General features: G+C 48.7%; 1 protein-coding gene across 2 annotated transcripts in view; it reads right to left on the reverse strand.

Moving 5' to 3' along the window:
- LOC126533622 (apoptosis-resistant E3 ubiquitin protein ligase 1) overlaps positions 1-16,011 on the reverse strand; it is an 84,972-nt gene that overhangs the window by 51,724 nt on the left and 17,237 nt on the right. For both annotated transcript variants that reach the window (XM_050180784.3, XM_055072226.2), the window contains exon 3: positions 8,439-8,817. In XM_050180784.3, coding sequence (XP_050036741.2) covers positions 8,439-8,817 — 379 coding nt within the window. The remainder of the gene's footprint in view (positions 1-8,438; positions 8,818-16,011) is intronic.

The raw sequence follows: 16,011 nt of genomic DNA on the forward strand, positions 1-16,011 counted from the left end.
GCTCAGACACACTGCTTAATCGACGATGCACGTGGATTTCAAAAGAACCGGCTAATTAAATAAAATTCCTTTTGGGACAACAAGTGTATCACTGATACACTACTGCGCAGTCCGCATCGTCGATCACGCGCATCAATTCGCACAACAGCTGGGTTTTCCGGCCAGGGGACAACCGGGCAACAATATTTCATGGCATTTCGCAAAAAAGAGAAGGAAAAGAAAGAAAAAGGACCACTGCAGTCTTGTGCGAAAGTGTGCGTCTACCAGTCACAGCTGTATATTATGGCTGGAACGAAATTTGCGCCCCTGTGTGCGACACGCGCAGTTTTTCCGCAAGTCCGCAGTTCTTCCGGAAGTCCGCACATGTGGAACACGTAGGCGCACAAATTTCGGTTTACGCGAACGCTGCTCGTGCGGACCCCAGTGAAAACCGAAATTTGTGTGCACCCTTTTGCGGCAGGCGCAGTTTTCCGCACGACCGCACGCCCGCGGAAGGCCGTGCGGATCGAGTGTTATATAAATCGGCCCTAAGATTCACATTCCGTTCCCGTTCGCCGCCGCGTCCTCCTCTCCCCCATCTCAACTCCTCCCCCCGATTTACCCGCATCCAAAAAAAAAAAAAAAAGCGCGCAGCCATTTACGAAGACACGCAAATGCCATCGCGATACGGATCCGGCTCGGCTCCAACCGGATACGCGTGAAGTGGCAGCAACCGTACATTTCCAAGTGCGAGCAATTTCTGCCGGGGTCGCAGTCTAACACGATGGGACTGCACCGGGGCAGCAGAGAGCGGGCGGGAGAGAGAAAGGGAGAGAGAGAACAAGCTATAGCTCCGCGCCGAAATAAACGCCACTTCGAAAAAAAAAAAAAGAAAAGGACACAAACGACAAGCACGCCACCTGGCGTGACAGGCGCGGAACTTGTCGGACGGTCCACCAACGCACACCATCATCAGCACCCGCGCACCAACTACCGCATCGGCGAAGCAAAGCAAACAAAGCAAAGCAAAGCGAGGGCAAATAGGCGCCGAGCTTTGCACAAAACCAACACCGCACGCACGATGGCCACGCGTGTATATATAACGACGCGGTGCCTGCGTCGCAAAAAAAGAAAAAAAATCTAAAGCACTTATATGCGCTACATACCGAGATTGGGCAACGTAACGCGACGACATGGGCAATCCGCGCGCGCGCGCACCTATAGGTGTCGCGCAATCACCTGCACATACGGGACACCTGGCGGCGGCGGCCAGACGAAGTGACCGCGCCCACCCGCATTTCGACACCGCATACGCCTTACAGCGCGCATACAACCCGCCTGCGTGTAGTATATATATTACGCGTGGGGTGAATACACTGTGCGTGTGTACAGTGTATAAACTACGGGGTGAGGTTGCACATAGGATTGCAGCCTCTTTCACCCAGACACGGCCCAATTCTCGGTATACTTATGGTGGGTGTGTGAAAATGCGACATGATTGCACTACTGCCCGTATTTGTACAGTACAGTGCGCGTATAGTATATGCTCGAATGGTGAGCAAGAATTACTGGAGCAGAAGGGGGGGGGGGGCGCATAGATATCTAGTACACGCATACCACAATGCGTATATTATAAACGCGTACTGGTATCTGTATAGCATGCTTTACCTATATACTGCAGACGCATACGCCTTACAGTACGCAAGACGGTCAGCACCGAAGAGCGGTGTGAGGCTGTCTCGAGCGTACGTATACTAAACGTGTAACATACGTTTAGTAGTATACGTATATTATACGTATAGTACACTACATATAATACGCACCATACCGTACACACGACGCCCTGCACCGAATAGGGGCGTGCGGATGTCTCCGGCCCATCTATACGATTCCCCGAAACAGCACGCCATAAAACGCGCTCTTTTGTTCTTTGCTGTGTATACCACAGATTGCAGGCTGGTGCGTTTCCAGTCTCCAAAGAGCGGTAAACCGTACCTTGGGCCGCAAACACACCGGTCTGTAGAACACGGGGGCTGTTCCAGCGAACAGCCTAATGTCGAGAGAAGAATGGCCGGACTGTATGTGTGCGCACGTTAAAATGATGCATATACTTCGCGTGCCTCTCGTGCCATTTTGGTACAAAGGGAGAGCTATTCACGAAGCGTTTTTGTTTCTTTCTGTCATGTTATTCTATTCTCGTTCTCTCACTATTCGCGGGACATGCGTTGAACGTGTCTGTGGGGTTGTTCTATACACTGACTTAGGTACGTTGTTCCTATCACAGCAAGGAGGGCCGCCTTTTTGGAGGATAGTTGGTATTTGGGCAATTAGCGCGAGTTATGGAGCGGAGGCTGATTAAACCGTTCCGAGTAGGCTTTCCATGGTTCTTTAATTTGACGCAAACGCAGTCAATGATCCCGAAAAAAATGATAAAGAGAGAAAGAAAGAACGAGATTAAAACAAACAAGAATCTCATTCGGCTGGCTTAACCAAAAAGTGACGATGTTTTTTTTTTCTTTTTTGTCGCGCGAGGGTAAGTTTCGGCCAAAGGGCGTAATATTATTCGCATACAACGATCACCTACGCCTCTTAGAACGGCACCGACAAAGTAAAATACAAATTGTGTTTTTTTTTAACATGCACAACTGAATGTCAACTGAATCACTGCACTCGCGGCGATGGGAACGTCATCCTCAAGGTCGTGACGTCACAGTTCCGGGAACCCAGGCGTTTTCCTACACTTTAGAAGACGCCGCGTAACACGTACACAGCGGATCGGCAACACAACGCGGCAGCTCTCTGCCCTGCTGGGAACACATCATCGCAGCGGCGATGACGTCATTGCATTAGCTCCCTGAATGGCTCGAGCGCGAAGAGACTGCGCCTGCTTAGCAGTGCTCTATCTGTAATGGCCTCGGTGAAAGGTTTATTGCGCAGCAGACCATATAGATCGACACGTCGGGCTTCTTTGAGTGTGTGTGTGGGGGGGGGGGGGGGTACGCAAAACCCACGCAACCGGCCGACAGCTTCCCGTACGTCTACAGGACGTTAATAGAACAGAAACGGACGTCTGTGGGGGACGACAAAAGATCGGATGCGGTGATGAAACCAGGCGATGCGCGGGCGTAAGGAAAAGGGCAGCACCGGTGTGGGCGTAGAACTGGAGACATTGAGTTTCCTCAAAGAAGAAGAAGAATTGACTAGAAGGAACTCTGCCGCTATATCTAGTGCATATATGAGATTAGCAAGTGTGATGGATCAGCCAACTAGAGCAGCGTGGTACATGTGGATTTTCCCAGAAACTGCGTCCTTCTGGCTTCGAACGGCCTAATTATGACCGTGCAAAATTTATCCTTCTTCAACGAAACGTTGCGTGATATAAGCGCAACAATTCGCTATGGCGATGCGCGTGCCAAGAAGCACAATAATGTCTCGGAAATTTAGAAAGGATAAAGTGTAAAGAAACCATGCCACAAGGAAATCGTCCGAAGCCAGAATCACAAAGGTTAGACAAATCCACCGTATGCCACACCCATCATAGCCACGACAGTTAAACGACCGCGGCGACAGTTTTCCGTCTAAAGTCGGATACAGCTCATGTCTGCAGTGAAGCCCCGCCCACGCCCTCATAACCGCCGGCCACTGTTCCTCCGCGAGGCTGCAAATAGTTCGTACTTCAAGCTTTCCCAGTTACCTAAATAAGGCGATAACCACAAAAAAAAGAAAATTACAAGCGCGTAAGTTTGTACGTTTTCACTCGCATATTATAGTGGAACGGGGAAATCCTAATTCTTAAGTGAACTGAAATAAAACACCTGCTTCGCTGCAACTATTTATTGTTAAGCTTCATTTCAGTTGGCAGTGAAGTTTCATGAGTAAAAAGGGGTCAGTAGGGAGATGAACTGTACCCGCGGACTCTTGGAAGGTGAAGTGCTCAGACTCCATACACTTCGTCCCTGTCTGTTGCACACCCCATCGCTTGCGCCGATGAAAAGACTCTTAAAGAACAGCTGACGCTCCGGAAGTATCAAGTAGGACGCCATCTTGAAATGGTCGCATGACGACCATTTTGTTCGCTTCTGTGATTGGCTGGCGAAGTAACAACCCCGTGCGGTCTGTGTGCCTTGGTTGCTAACTGCTATTCTTTTTTCTTTTTAAAGCTGTATCCTACTATAGCAATTTTCGTAAGAAATTCTGCGTGAATGGAGCGTGGCCCCCGAGATCGCAACGAGCGCCGGTGATATCTCCGAGGCCATGGCTAGAGAGCCCTGGGAGTTGCCTTTGTGTCAGAGGGGAGTTAGACTACACGATGACAGTGAAGCGACGACGTATGCGAAGGCGAATCGGAGCGACATGATAGCATCCATAACCAGTTCGCAGCCAGTTACGCCAAAATTGCAAAACAGAAAGATGACGATGATGGTCGATGACGTTTGTCGCAATGATGTTTTTTTTTTTTTTTGTAAGGAATCTTTAATAAGGTCACCGCCAACTTACCTCATTATTTTAAGCGAGATCAAATAGCCCATCTGTAAGCGAGTCTTTCGTAACGACATCCGCAAGGACCAATTTTGGTCTGCAGTAATATGTCTTATATCTATATCTGCATAGCCAGCGGGTCCTTTAAAAAAAACCGTCGTTTACCGCGGCGCCTTTCGTTCCTAAACTATAATACGACGCTATAGGACGGTTTAGAGGGACTATGCCGACCGACCGAGACGAAATGGTGCCCAATCCGATTCGAGTCCGTTCTTCGATTCGCACGAGCGCTCCTCCCTGCAGAAAAGTGCGCTGCTCTTGCCGATGTGGGTGAAGACAAACCGGCGCGCTAAGCAGCTTATGTACGAACGTGACCCGGCGATCAAAGCCGATAAGAGTGTGCGTGCGCACAATATTTTTTCTTGATTTTTTTTCGCACCAAAGAGCAAATGAGTCGCAAAAAAAAGAGGAAGGAAAGGGAAGCGCGTGTCATGGATTCAGATAATTTTATCCCCTCACCTTAAAGTGTGTGTGTGTGTGTGTGTGTGTGTGTGTGTGTGTGTGTGTGTGTGCGTGTGCGTGTGCGTGTGCGTGTGCGTGTGCGTGCGTGCGCGCGCGCGTGTGTGTGGAGAGATAGTGGGGACTTCAGATAGTGGGGACTTCAGGAAGTGGAGGGATTCCAGGTTAATTAAGGATAGCCAGCGTTATTTAACGGGCCCCCAAAGCACGGTAAGCGAGCGTCTCTCTCTCTCTCTCTCTCTCTCTCTTTGTTTTTGCATTCTGCCTTCAATGGGAAGGCGGCCACGGGGACCCGGGAGTCGAACTCGGGACCTCGTTCGCAGCGGCGCAACTTCCATATAGGCATCCGAGCCGTTTGCACCGCGGCGGGTTAATGGCTGCGAAAGCTTCGAATAGTCGTTTAGCCGAGCAAACAGAGTTATATCGCGACACAAAAAAAAAGTAAGCGCTAACGAAGCTGCGGTAACACATACTGTAAAGTATTTTGTGTAATGCGGCTTCGCGGCTCTTTTTTTTTTTTTTTAACGCGACAATGAGATCAGTCGATTGTGCCATATAACTAATAGCTATAGCGAACGAGAAGCAGTTTCAATATACGGTCGAACGCTTTCACAAAGAAGAGTTTGGGGACTCCGAAAGAATTCGTTGTAGATGTCGCGTACAGCACAGTTCACAATAGAACCGGGACAGCGCATTATTCCTTCGCTACGCAGGCCATTTCGTTGTGGGAGACATTTGTTCTAGAGGCGCTCGACTATAAGTGGAACAGAGGAGGTCCGAAATGCTCAAGCCACTTAAAGAAACGACGTGCTCTATACTACTGCAAACACTTTCGGCCATATATATATATATATATATATATATATATATATATATATATATATATATATATATATATATATATAGGGCGGCGGGATCGGCGCGGCTTCATTACCCGCGGTTCCGATTTTCTCGCCGCAGCAGCTGCAGTGATTCATCGCCAGTCCCGCCGCAGATATCGGCACCGAAGTACTGCCGCCTCCCACTCTGGAGGACTCTATAGCAGCCGCCAATGCTTGCAAGCGAAAAAAAAAGGGGGGGTGGGGGGCGGCAGGGCGTCCGCAATCTCTATCTCCCTCGATCCGAAACGAGAAAAGGCACGCATAAGAAAGCAAAGAGCGTTCGCGAAACTTCGACCTGCAGACACGCACACACACGCATAGAACACACAGACACCCCCCTCCCCTCCCCCCAAGAAAGCCAGCAGCCTTTGCAGTGTTCACTCTATCCGACAACGCATAACGTGCAAGTGAAAGCAACGCCCTGCACGAGGCGGCTCCGCTTAACACTGGAGCGCATTCACGCAATGTCACCAACACCCACGAGCGACAGTGACTGATGGGGGCGGGGCACAATTACGCTCGCATCAGTGGTCCCATCTCAAGAGAACAAAAAAAAAAATACTCTTCGAAAATGCACGCAAATCTGCGGCGCAACTCACGCGCCACATGACAACGAAGGTGCCGAAAAGAGTCATTAACACGCCTTACGGGAATTCCTGTGTAGGGGCCTGGTGGGCTGCTGCCCGAAATATATACCCAACAGTTTGCAAGCGTATCACTACATATTCTGCGAAAGTATACTCTTGCGTTACAGCCAGTCTTTTCATGCGCTTCACTATAACCTATCGTATAGTACTGCTTCTATATATATATAACTGTCGGCTATATCCGACGGATGTTCCTGCAATTCTACGCCGCCGCGGCGTTGCCAAAAAACAAAAAAACAAATAATAAAAATAAAACGAAACAACCTAACAGGTCCCGCAAAGTTTCGTGCGATCCGGAAACGTCACGCGCTAGAGCGTTATTTACGTATAGCAGAGAGAACGCATTGACCGCGCACCAAAACACGCATCCACGCATACCAAAAGGAAAGAAAGGAAAAAGAAGAGACGCGACATTAGACGTTTCCATCGCCTAAGGGGCAAAACGAAACGAAGTATATAGAAAACCGAAAAGACGATAGGCCAGGAAGAGCGGCTGGTATTCACAGCATTCGAATATTTTACATACGAAGTTCTACCTCTCGTGCTTTTTTTCTGCTGTGTTTCTTTACTAGCACTAGAATCACTAGCGCTTTACTAGCACTACGGTGTTTCTTACGAGCAGGAGAGAGAAGGCGACAAGACAGTCATGTAGTAAGCACGGGTGATTGTGGTATTCAATCGTTCTCCCACGGTATATATTTTTTTTTCTTTTCGTCCCAAAGCGCCGGCGCTGTCTCTCAGATGTCCGGTCGCCAACTAGCTAAAATGTCTGCATTAAAATACGCCACCGCTCATCGACAACAGCGGGCGGTGGCCCAGCCGAAGAAGGGCCGATTCGGGCGACACCTTACTGTTGGCCGGTCGTTGCATGTACCCGGTGCAACTACTTCGTTATATCCGAATCTTTTCGCATAACGCTTCGCTATAGCCATATCCGAGCTTAGTACTTTCATACTTTCGGCTACATTCGACGCGCACTCCTGGTAAGCAGCGCCGGACTCTACCCGAAAAAAAAAAAGAGTAAACAAACTCAGCGGGTCTCGGAAGGCGTATCGGTCGACCCGAAAACGTGACGCGGAAGCGAAATAACCCTACGGCGGAAATAACGCAGCGCGGCCCCAACACGCCCCCCAAGACCACACGTAGACACGTAAACAGCCTTTCATATACGAGTTGCGGCAGTGTGCGTGTGACTCCAGAGGAGCCCTGGTGGCGCGTGCTTTTGGCATCGTCAAATATGCGGAGAAAAAAAAAAACGAAATGTTTCGTCCCGTATAATAACGTAGGTACACGCGTGTTCTCGGCGTGTTCAAGTATGAGAAACGCGCCCAGTGCGTCGAGCTCACGGAAGCAGCTTTGTCGCGCTATTTCGGAGTAAGAACACTGTTCACTAATCTAACGTCTAAATGCGCAGCGAAAGTGGCCCTACGGTAGAGGGTCCCACACATATTTCCATGCGATTGCAACATGCCATCCCTTTCGTTACAAGGTAAACTTATTCCAAACAGCGAAAACCAAAGAGAAACCGAGAAGCAAAAACGAAACGCGTCTGTCTGAATATGTACTAGCACAAACTGTCCAGTTTGTGTATACATTCTTTTTTTTATAATTTATTTAATACATACTGCTAGCCTTACATATAAGGCTGTAGCAGGGTCGGGACACAAATACAACTTGAAAGTGGTATCAAACATGGTCAACAGTTTCTGTTAATAACAATTCCAAATACTGTGAACAAAGAATAAAGGCAGTACAGACACTTTCCCGTAAGTCATGACATGTATCGAGCGTTCGGAATAAAATTATATTTCTTTTTTTTTTTTTGTGGAAAGCGCCGCGAGCAGACACGAAACCGGTCTATAACAACATACCCAAATACATCCAAGCACGCTAAATGAAAAAGAAAGAAGAAAAGCAAGAAAGAAAGACTCACCTGCCGAATCCAGGGATGGGCCAGCCGAAGAAGGACCACTTGGGCGACGTGGACCTCCGGCCGGGGGTCGCGTCCTGCGCGTCGTCACAGCCGCCCTCTTCCCCGGCGGCGGCGTCCAAGCCCAGGCTCCGCCGGACCGCGACGACGGACAGCAGGCGCCGGTCGCGCAGCCAGCGCTCCAGCACTAGCCTCGACCGCAGCCGCTCGGCGGCGGGCCGCAGCGCGCCATACAGTTTGCTGGAGGCGAAGTGGAGAGGAGGCGACGAGTGGAGAGGGCGAGGCGGTCCTCCTCCTCCTTCTCCACTGGGAGAGGGGGTCGACGACGAGAGAGGAGGAGGGGAGAGCAGCAAGTCGCAGCAGGAGGCGAGCGAGTCGCAGCCTGCAAAGAGCAGCATCGGAGAGAGAGAGAGATGAGTGTTGGGGAGAAGGAGGTCGGAAAGCCGGAAAACTCCGCAATCGGTGTTCCGCGAAAAGGGGGAGGGGGAAGGGCGGAGTTTACGCATGTCCGATTGCGGATGGCACCGCGGACGTCAAATCTGATCCCACAGTTTGACTGGTCAACGGTGATCGAAACGAAGGATGTCGCTGGAGCAAACGTTTCGACGGTGGGAACTTGTCTGCGTCATTCAAAGGGGGTTATGATGTGTCCCACAAAGCCACCACTGGAGCCACGAGAGACATTTGTAAGGGAGGAAGCTCCGGATCAGTTTTTAACCACCCGGGGTTCTTTTACGTGCACCTAAATCGAAGTACACGAGCTTATTTTCCTCTTCTTTCTTTCTTTTTCGTTTTGCCCAACTTGCGGAAAATGTTGGCTCCAGCGAGATCCCTTGTTCCACGACTGTTCATCAGTGTTCAAGCCTTCATCTTCCTGTGTACTTCTCTTGGACTGTGGCCAAGATAATCCGCTGCACAGTCCCTGACTCGGGAACTCCATTCGCTTAGAACCTTAGAACTCCATTCGCTTCGTCTAATGTTTTCGAACGTATTCTGTCTGTTCTTTTCTTCCTCTCTCCCTTCCTACCGCCCTCCTTCTTTTCAAACAGTTCCCTACGACTGTCGCATCACCTCTACATGAATAGTATGGCAAAACACGGGGAATCACGAAAGTGCAGACGGAACGTTTCAGTAGCGTGGGCGCGCGCCTACGCAGTATTCGCCAGTTGTGCTCCCTTAGAAGAGCAACCAAACCGTTCCTTAAATGGCCGTCAGGACCGTTTGAATAGCTGCAGTTTGGTTTCACGGGGGGGGGGGGGGGTACTGTCGTTGTTACGACACACGCAGTGCCACGGCGAGTGCCGCTCTTGCGTTTGTGTGTACTTTGCCTTGCGTACTTTGCCTTGCAGTGTTTCACCGCAATCGGCTCTGCTCGACCGAGCCTGCTTGTACCGTGCTTTTACCGAGACAGGCCAACACAACCGCACACTAACGACCCCGGCGTAGTGAGACACCCCGTCATCAAAGCACTTCTCTTTATTTTTCTTTATCTTCGTTTTTTTGCTCTTATCACTTGAAAAAGTACAGCGATACCGGAGGAAAGCGGTGGTTATCTCTTCCAATCCTCGAGGGTGTCGTTTCCCAGCAGTCCGGGGGTTCACTAATGGAAGTCGCGGATCCGACACCTCCGATGCGCATCGTTTTTCTTTCTTTCTTCTTTTTTTTTTGGGGGGGGGGGGGGGAGGGGGGGCAGCTGCAGGAGCGTCAAGCTTCGCTGAACAACGATCACAACAGCCAACACAATAAAAGCATAAAGAAAAAAAAAGCTACATACACGGACTTCTGCGAAATGCAACTACGAGAGCTCTCTAAAGAGACAGAACTATGCATAACAGCATGAATTCGCGACGGTGCCGAATTTTATAGGCTTCAAATATTTTAAAAATGCATGAGAAGGTTGCAGTCACGGCAGATGACGAATTAAAGAATGAGCAGTCTAGTTAAACCAGTAAGAATAACAAAAAACACGCCAGGTTTCGACTTAACACCACACGACGTACGTAAGCAAGAGGAAGACGACACATATCACGTGACCTCAGGGGGAATAAATCTGTAAGAAGTCAAGTTTGCGCACGTTGCTATTCTGTTTTACCCTTTAGCACACAAAAGACACAGGGACAGCGCAGACAGCGCTTTGTCTGCGTCTGTCTACACTGACCCTGTGTCTTTCGCGTGCTAAAGGCTAAACAGAAGAAATCTGATCAGCGACACTTTTTTTTTGTTCAGGGAAGTAGGCCAGGCGCCGTGCAGAGTGACAGAGGGACAAAAATAACTGTGAAAACAAAAGAGAAATATAGGTGGCGCCAGACTGTCTTCTTCCTTTTAGTTCGCGAACTGCTAATTCGCTTTCGCGCACAGCTATAGGTCGATTGAGCAGGGTGAAGACATTTGTTACGAATTACTGTCGACACACGAAAAGCATTTGAAAACTAAAGAATAGGTACACCGTCCAAAAACTTATTCAATAATCAACAAAACAACTAGCAGGGCAAGCAAACCTACGCACCGTTCGAAACGAAATGCAATACGCAGGAAATGCCGCCTGTAAAGCGTGCTTCTCTTATACAAAAGTCAACGGCAGGAAAAGCCCGCTTTGCAGGAAGAAAAGAAAGTGCTCGGGGCGGACCGTCTGGAACCCCAATAGCCGCGTCGAACGCCACAATGTCCATCTAGTTTTTTAAACTTCCTTGTTTCTCTTTTCTCTAATGACGCACAGTAAATGTCACGCCCGTCTAGCTCGCGCCTTTACTTCCCGTTCCCCCCTGAATGCCTGAAAAGAAAAAGAAATAAAGAAACTGGGGGAGGAAGCAGACGCGGAAGCGAAAGAAATGAAACTGAAAAATCGGCGAGAAAAAAAAAATACTACCAACGCAGGGGTTTCTTTCGAAGTGGGCGGGGTTTGGACGCGGCATACAGGGCGTCGCGGTCTCAGAAAACCAAATGTCAGCCGGTACAAACCGTCGAATCCGCGGGCGGGGGGCTTAGATAAGGAATTGATGGGAAAAAAAGAGAGAAATAAATAAAAATGAAGAAAATAAACGCGTTTTCACTGCCAGTCGCACGATCAAAAACCAGGAGGTACAAAAAAAAACATCGAAAAAAAAAATGCCGTACGCAAAGGAAACAGTTGAATCGTGCACGAGCGAAACATACAAGCGAGCCACCACCGAGAAAATGCGAGGGGAGTCTGGAAATGGCTCGCTCCCCCAAAACTGCACCGACCCATAACGACATTGCACACACACAACACACGAACGATCGAAGGCTTACATATACTGCAGATTTCTCTCAGTCAAATTTGCACAACACGCACACAGCCACGCTTCCCATATAGAACTCCCTTCTAGACGACCTTTTAAAATCCTCGTCTCGTTTTTGTTTTCCTCCTTACTTTATTTTCCGTTAGAAGAAATACGTAAGAAGCACGTCGAAAATTAGATTTACGAATTTCGATCGATAGCTACACTGGAGTGCGCACAGGTGAAATGGTATATACGCTGCTTTTGGACCCGACTGCTTGCACGCACAACACTTTCATTCACAAACTGACATGGAATAGTTACTTTTAGTTATCTTGCGTTGTCAAACAAATACACTGGTTGTCTATGAAGATTATCCTGCTGACTTTTCACTGACTTTCTCAAAACTTCCTTCGAAAAAACGCAAGGTACCGCGTCTTGTAAGGTCTCTGTCAGCGGTCTTCACTCAGAATCGTGTGCATGTACAACCGTTGTCTTGTGATTTTATCTACCTACTTTTCATTGACTTTTCGTGTCGCAATCTGCTAAACTTCTCTCTGCAAACTCAACGAGTCAAGCCTTGTAACTCCCCTACAACAGCTCTTTACTCGCAGTCGCCTAAACGTGCGCTCGTCTAGTGATTGTCTACAGACTTTCCATTGGTTGTCTATGAAGATTATCCTATTGACTTTTCATTGACTTCCTCAAAACTTCCTTCGGAAAAACACAAGGTACCGCGTCTTGTAAGGTCTCTGTCAGCGGTCTTTACTCAGAATCCTGTGCACGTACAACCGTTGTCTTGCGATTTTATCTACCTACTTTTCATTGACTTTTCGTGTCGCAATCTGCTAAACTTCTCTCGGCAAACTCAACGAATCAAGTCTTGTAACTCCCCTACAACAGCTATTTACTCGCAATCACCAACACCTTCACTTGTCTAGTGATTATCGACAGAGTTTCCGTTGACATTTTTTTGCCACAGCCTGCTAAACTTCTCAAGGGAAACTCAACGTATTACCTCTTGTAAATCCTTTACGGCGATTTTACTCACAATCATCTACCAATACACTCGTCGTCAAGTGATTACCAATACTTATTTTATTGACTTTTCATTGCGGGACATTCCCCTATAAAATAACGTCGTGTTGCAAAGTAATTTCCTTATAGCGGTCTCTACTCACAAGCGCCTAACAACACACTCGTTCTCTTGAAATTAGGAACAGACTTATCATTGCCTTCTGCTAAACTTCCCTCTGAAAACTCAACATACAATACCTTGTAAAATAACTCCTTCACGTGAACATCAATCACTATTGCTTAATTTCAAGTTGCAGTCTCCATGATTACACTAAATTTTAAATTCTATAACAATTTGCAGCCCTCCTGTGAGGTTATATCATCGTGTTTTTAATGACTTTGCGTTGTCAGACTTTCTGTGGTAACTTATTGTGTCATCACACTACAGAACTACTTATAAGGGTCAAATGACATCATCCTAAACTCATTCACTATATTCCGACTCCGTACCAACTTTCTATTGCCATCTACGCACTCCGGCTGTGAAAAGATCATTTGCTGAGATTTCGTCGACATTATGCTGCCATCCGCGAACCATTTTTTTAGAGAAACTTCAGCGTGTTGACTTGCTATTGACTTTTTGTTGTCCTCCCGCAACCTGCCCGCCCGCGCCCTGCTGAATGCCAATGAGAGGGCTCGCAAAATCTCCCTGGACACTCCGCCAAAATGTAAAATAAAAAATAAAATGCAGACGAATACAGCGGAATAAAGCGAATAGAAGTGAAAGAGTCGAGGGTATGAAAGACGGCGGCGGGGAGTATAATAAGATAATGTAGCTTAACGTGCGAAGGAAAAAAAGAAAGAAAAGGTAGAGGTCCTGGAAGGACAACGACCTCGCTTCTCGCGATACTAGGGCGCAAAGTCCGTCTTTCGCTGCCGCTTTTCTTTCACCGCCACGACGACTCGCAGTGCATAAAGAACGGGTAACCGCAGTGTAAGAAAGAGAGATATAAATAAAGAAGCACCACGTTTGCGATCGCTCCCCCCGCCCAGCCTACGTCACGTCCCTTTACTTAACGACCGGAAATAATAACCCACCCGTTCTATACGTCTGCGAGCGCGAATACGGACGGCGGCCGCCTTGGTTGTGTCCATAATCGCACTTTTGCTCGCCTATTAAAGTCTCCCGAAGGAAAGGACCTGCCTTCCTTATTCCTTCTCCACTCTTTCTTCGCCAGCAATCTTTCATTTCCTACTATGGAACCGAGAGTGTAGGTGGGGTCGTAGGTTGGATTTTCTTTTTCTTTCTTCTACCAGAAATTCCGCACAAGGCGAAGAGGCGTGGCTATACGCTCCGCGTTCAATGACATATGGGCGCAGATTCGGGTTATCCAGAAGGCGACACGTTGAACGGGTTTGGCGTAACGATCTGCGCTGAAACGCTAACGATCTAGCTCGAACAGACTTCTTTGTCTGCTAAAGAATTAGCATTTCTAAATTTTCAAAGCGAAGCTTTCTTTTCCTCTTCCTTCGACTTTCCCACTGTTGCTGCTGCTGCTGTCTGGCACACCGCGCCGGGGGGTGGTTCAGAGCGTGTGTATGCATGACAGGAGCGAGGCAGAGAGGAATGGCGACGCGAAAAACTCGTTTGGACTCCACGGCGTCGAATGTGCACAATGTACTGTGGAGCTCCCTGCATGGGCGTCACCAAATTAGCCTCTTGACAGCTGTCCGTGACCCCCCTCAAAAGCATGGCAGAAACTGCAGCGCTTCGCTTTCTACTAACGTGCGCATCCAGAGGGGACGTAGATAGAACTGCAGAGAAGAGGGAGAAGAGGCAGTTCCCATACAAGGGGGGAGGGGTAAGGTGACGTGAGAAGTCAAGAAAACATTACTACTATACGACAGCGGTTGCGGGGAAACTGGATAACCTTAAGTTCAAGGTACGGTACAGTACGTTCCTGCTATTTCCAAAAAATTAACATTATGCAAATATACCAAGCGGACAAATTACGCAGGGCGTACAGAATCAGAGCCGCATTAATCAAAGCGCACCGCAGGGTCCAGGCGACACTACGGAAACGGTCGACGGCCAAATCAACCCTTCTGTGCCTGCCGCGGTAGCTTTGAGGCTATGGCATTGCTAGAGGCCGTGGATTTGATCCCAACCACGCAGCCGCATTTCGACGGGGGCGAAATAGAAAACGCACGTGTATTTGGATCTTGGGACAAGTTAAAGAACATCACGGTGTCAAAATTAATCCGGAGTTCGCCACTAAGGCGTGCCTCATAATCCGATTGTGGTTTTGGCACGTACAGCCCCATAATCCAATTATAGTTTGATACTTCTGCCACGATGCGATGTGCAATGTGAGGTAATGACAATGCTCAACCCTCTCAGAGGTTGTGAAATATGACGCGCAACAATGCCTCAACCGAACACCTCTCCGTGTGTGTTGTGCGTACTACACAGACAAACAGGAGTGGTGCACGCAAGGTAACGTTTAACATCAACTCACCACTCTCGTGTTAGCCTAAACGTTAACGAAATTAAGCTTTCGCCGTCAAAATCCCCGCTAATTATCGTCAATCAAAGCAACTGCACAGAAAGTTTTCTTTACATAGATTCCCACAGTGCACGGGGTCTGCATAACTTTTTTTGGTGACTGACAACCCGAGAATTCGGAAGACGCTCTAGACCACAAAACTGCACCCCATACTGCGCCTCCACGCTCCAAAACAATTCCCGAGAGACCACGACATTTGAAAGGCTATCGCCTGAGCAGTGACGTCACTGAAATAAGGAAACGTGATTCACGGGCGCATCTATACAGACTCAGTTGGACAGCAGCGTATTTGGCGCTACATTCTTATTTTGCCGCCGACTACACCAGCGACACACGCATGCGATAAGATCGGCCACGCTGGATGTTAACCACGACAAAGTTGTTGAAGTAGCTGTCGAGGTTGTAGCCCGACATGAGCAGTGAACTCCCCCGGGCCCCCTTGGGGGCGAGGTCCACCACTGGAATAGCTGGCGCTGCCGTCGGCGTGACGTCGTATGAGGGATGACGAGGACACGGCGGCCGCGTCGGCTGCTTCGGAAACGCCAAGTAAGCGAGATGAAAACGAAAGTTTAAAGTCCCACCTGCGCAACGGTTCTGATTATGTGGGGAGGTTTTCCCGCTTCGGGTGCGTGCTTGACAACACTCGAAAGCCCTACAATATGTAGTGGCTGCCTTTGAAGGCGTCCAACATGGTATAGGCTACTGCTCGGTGCAGCAGTTCCGGCCGTACACAACGGAGCCCCGGTGGTCAGC

The sequence above is a fragment of the Dermacentor andersoni genome, chromosome 7 (genome assembly GCF_023375885.2).
Source record: "Dermacentor andersoni chromosome 7, qqDerAnde1_hic_scaffold, whole genome shotgun sequence".
NCBI lineage: Eukaryota > Metazoa > Arthropoda > Arachnida > Ixodida > Ixodidae > Dermacentor > Dermacentor andersoni.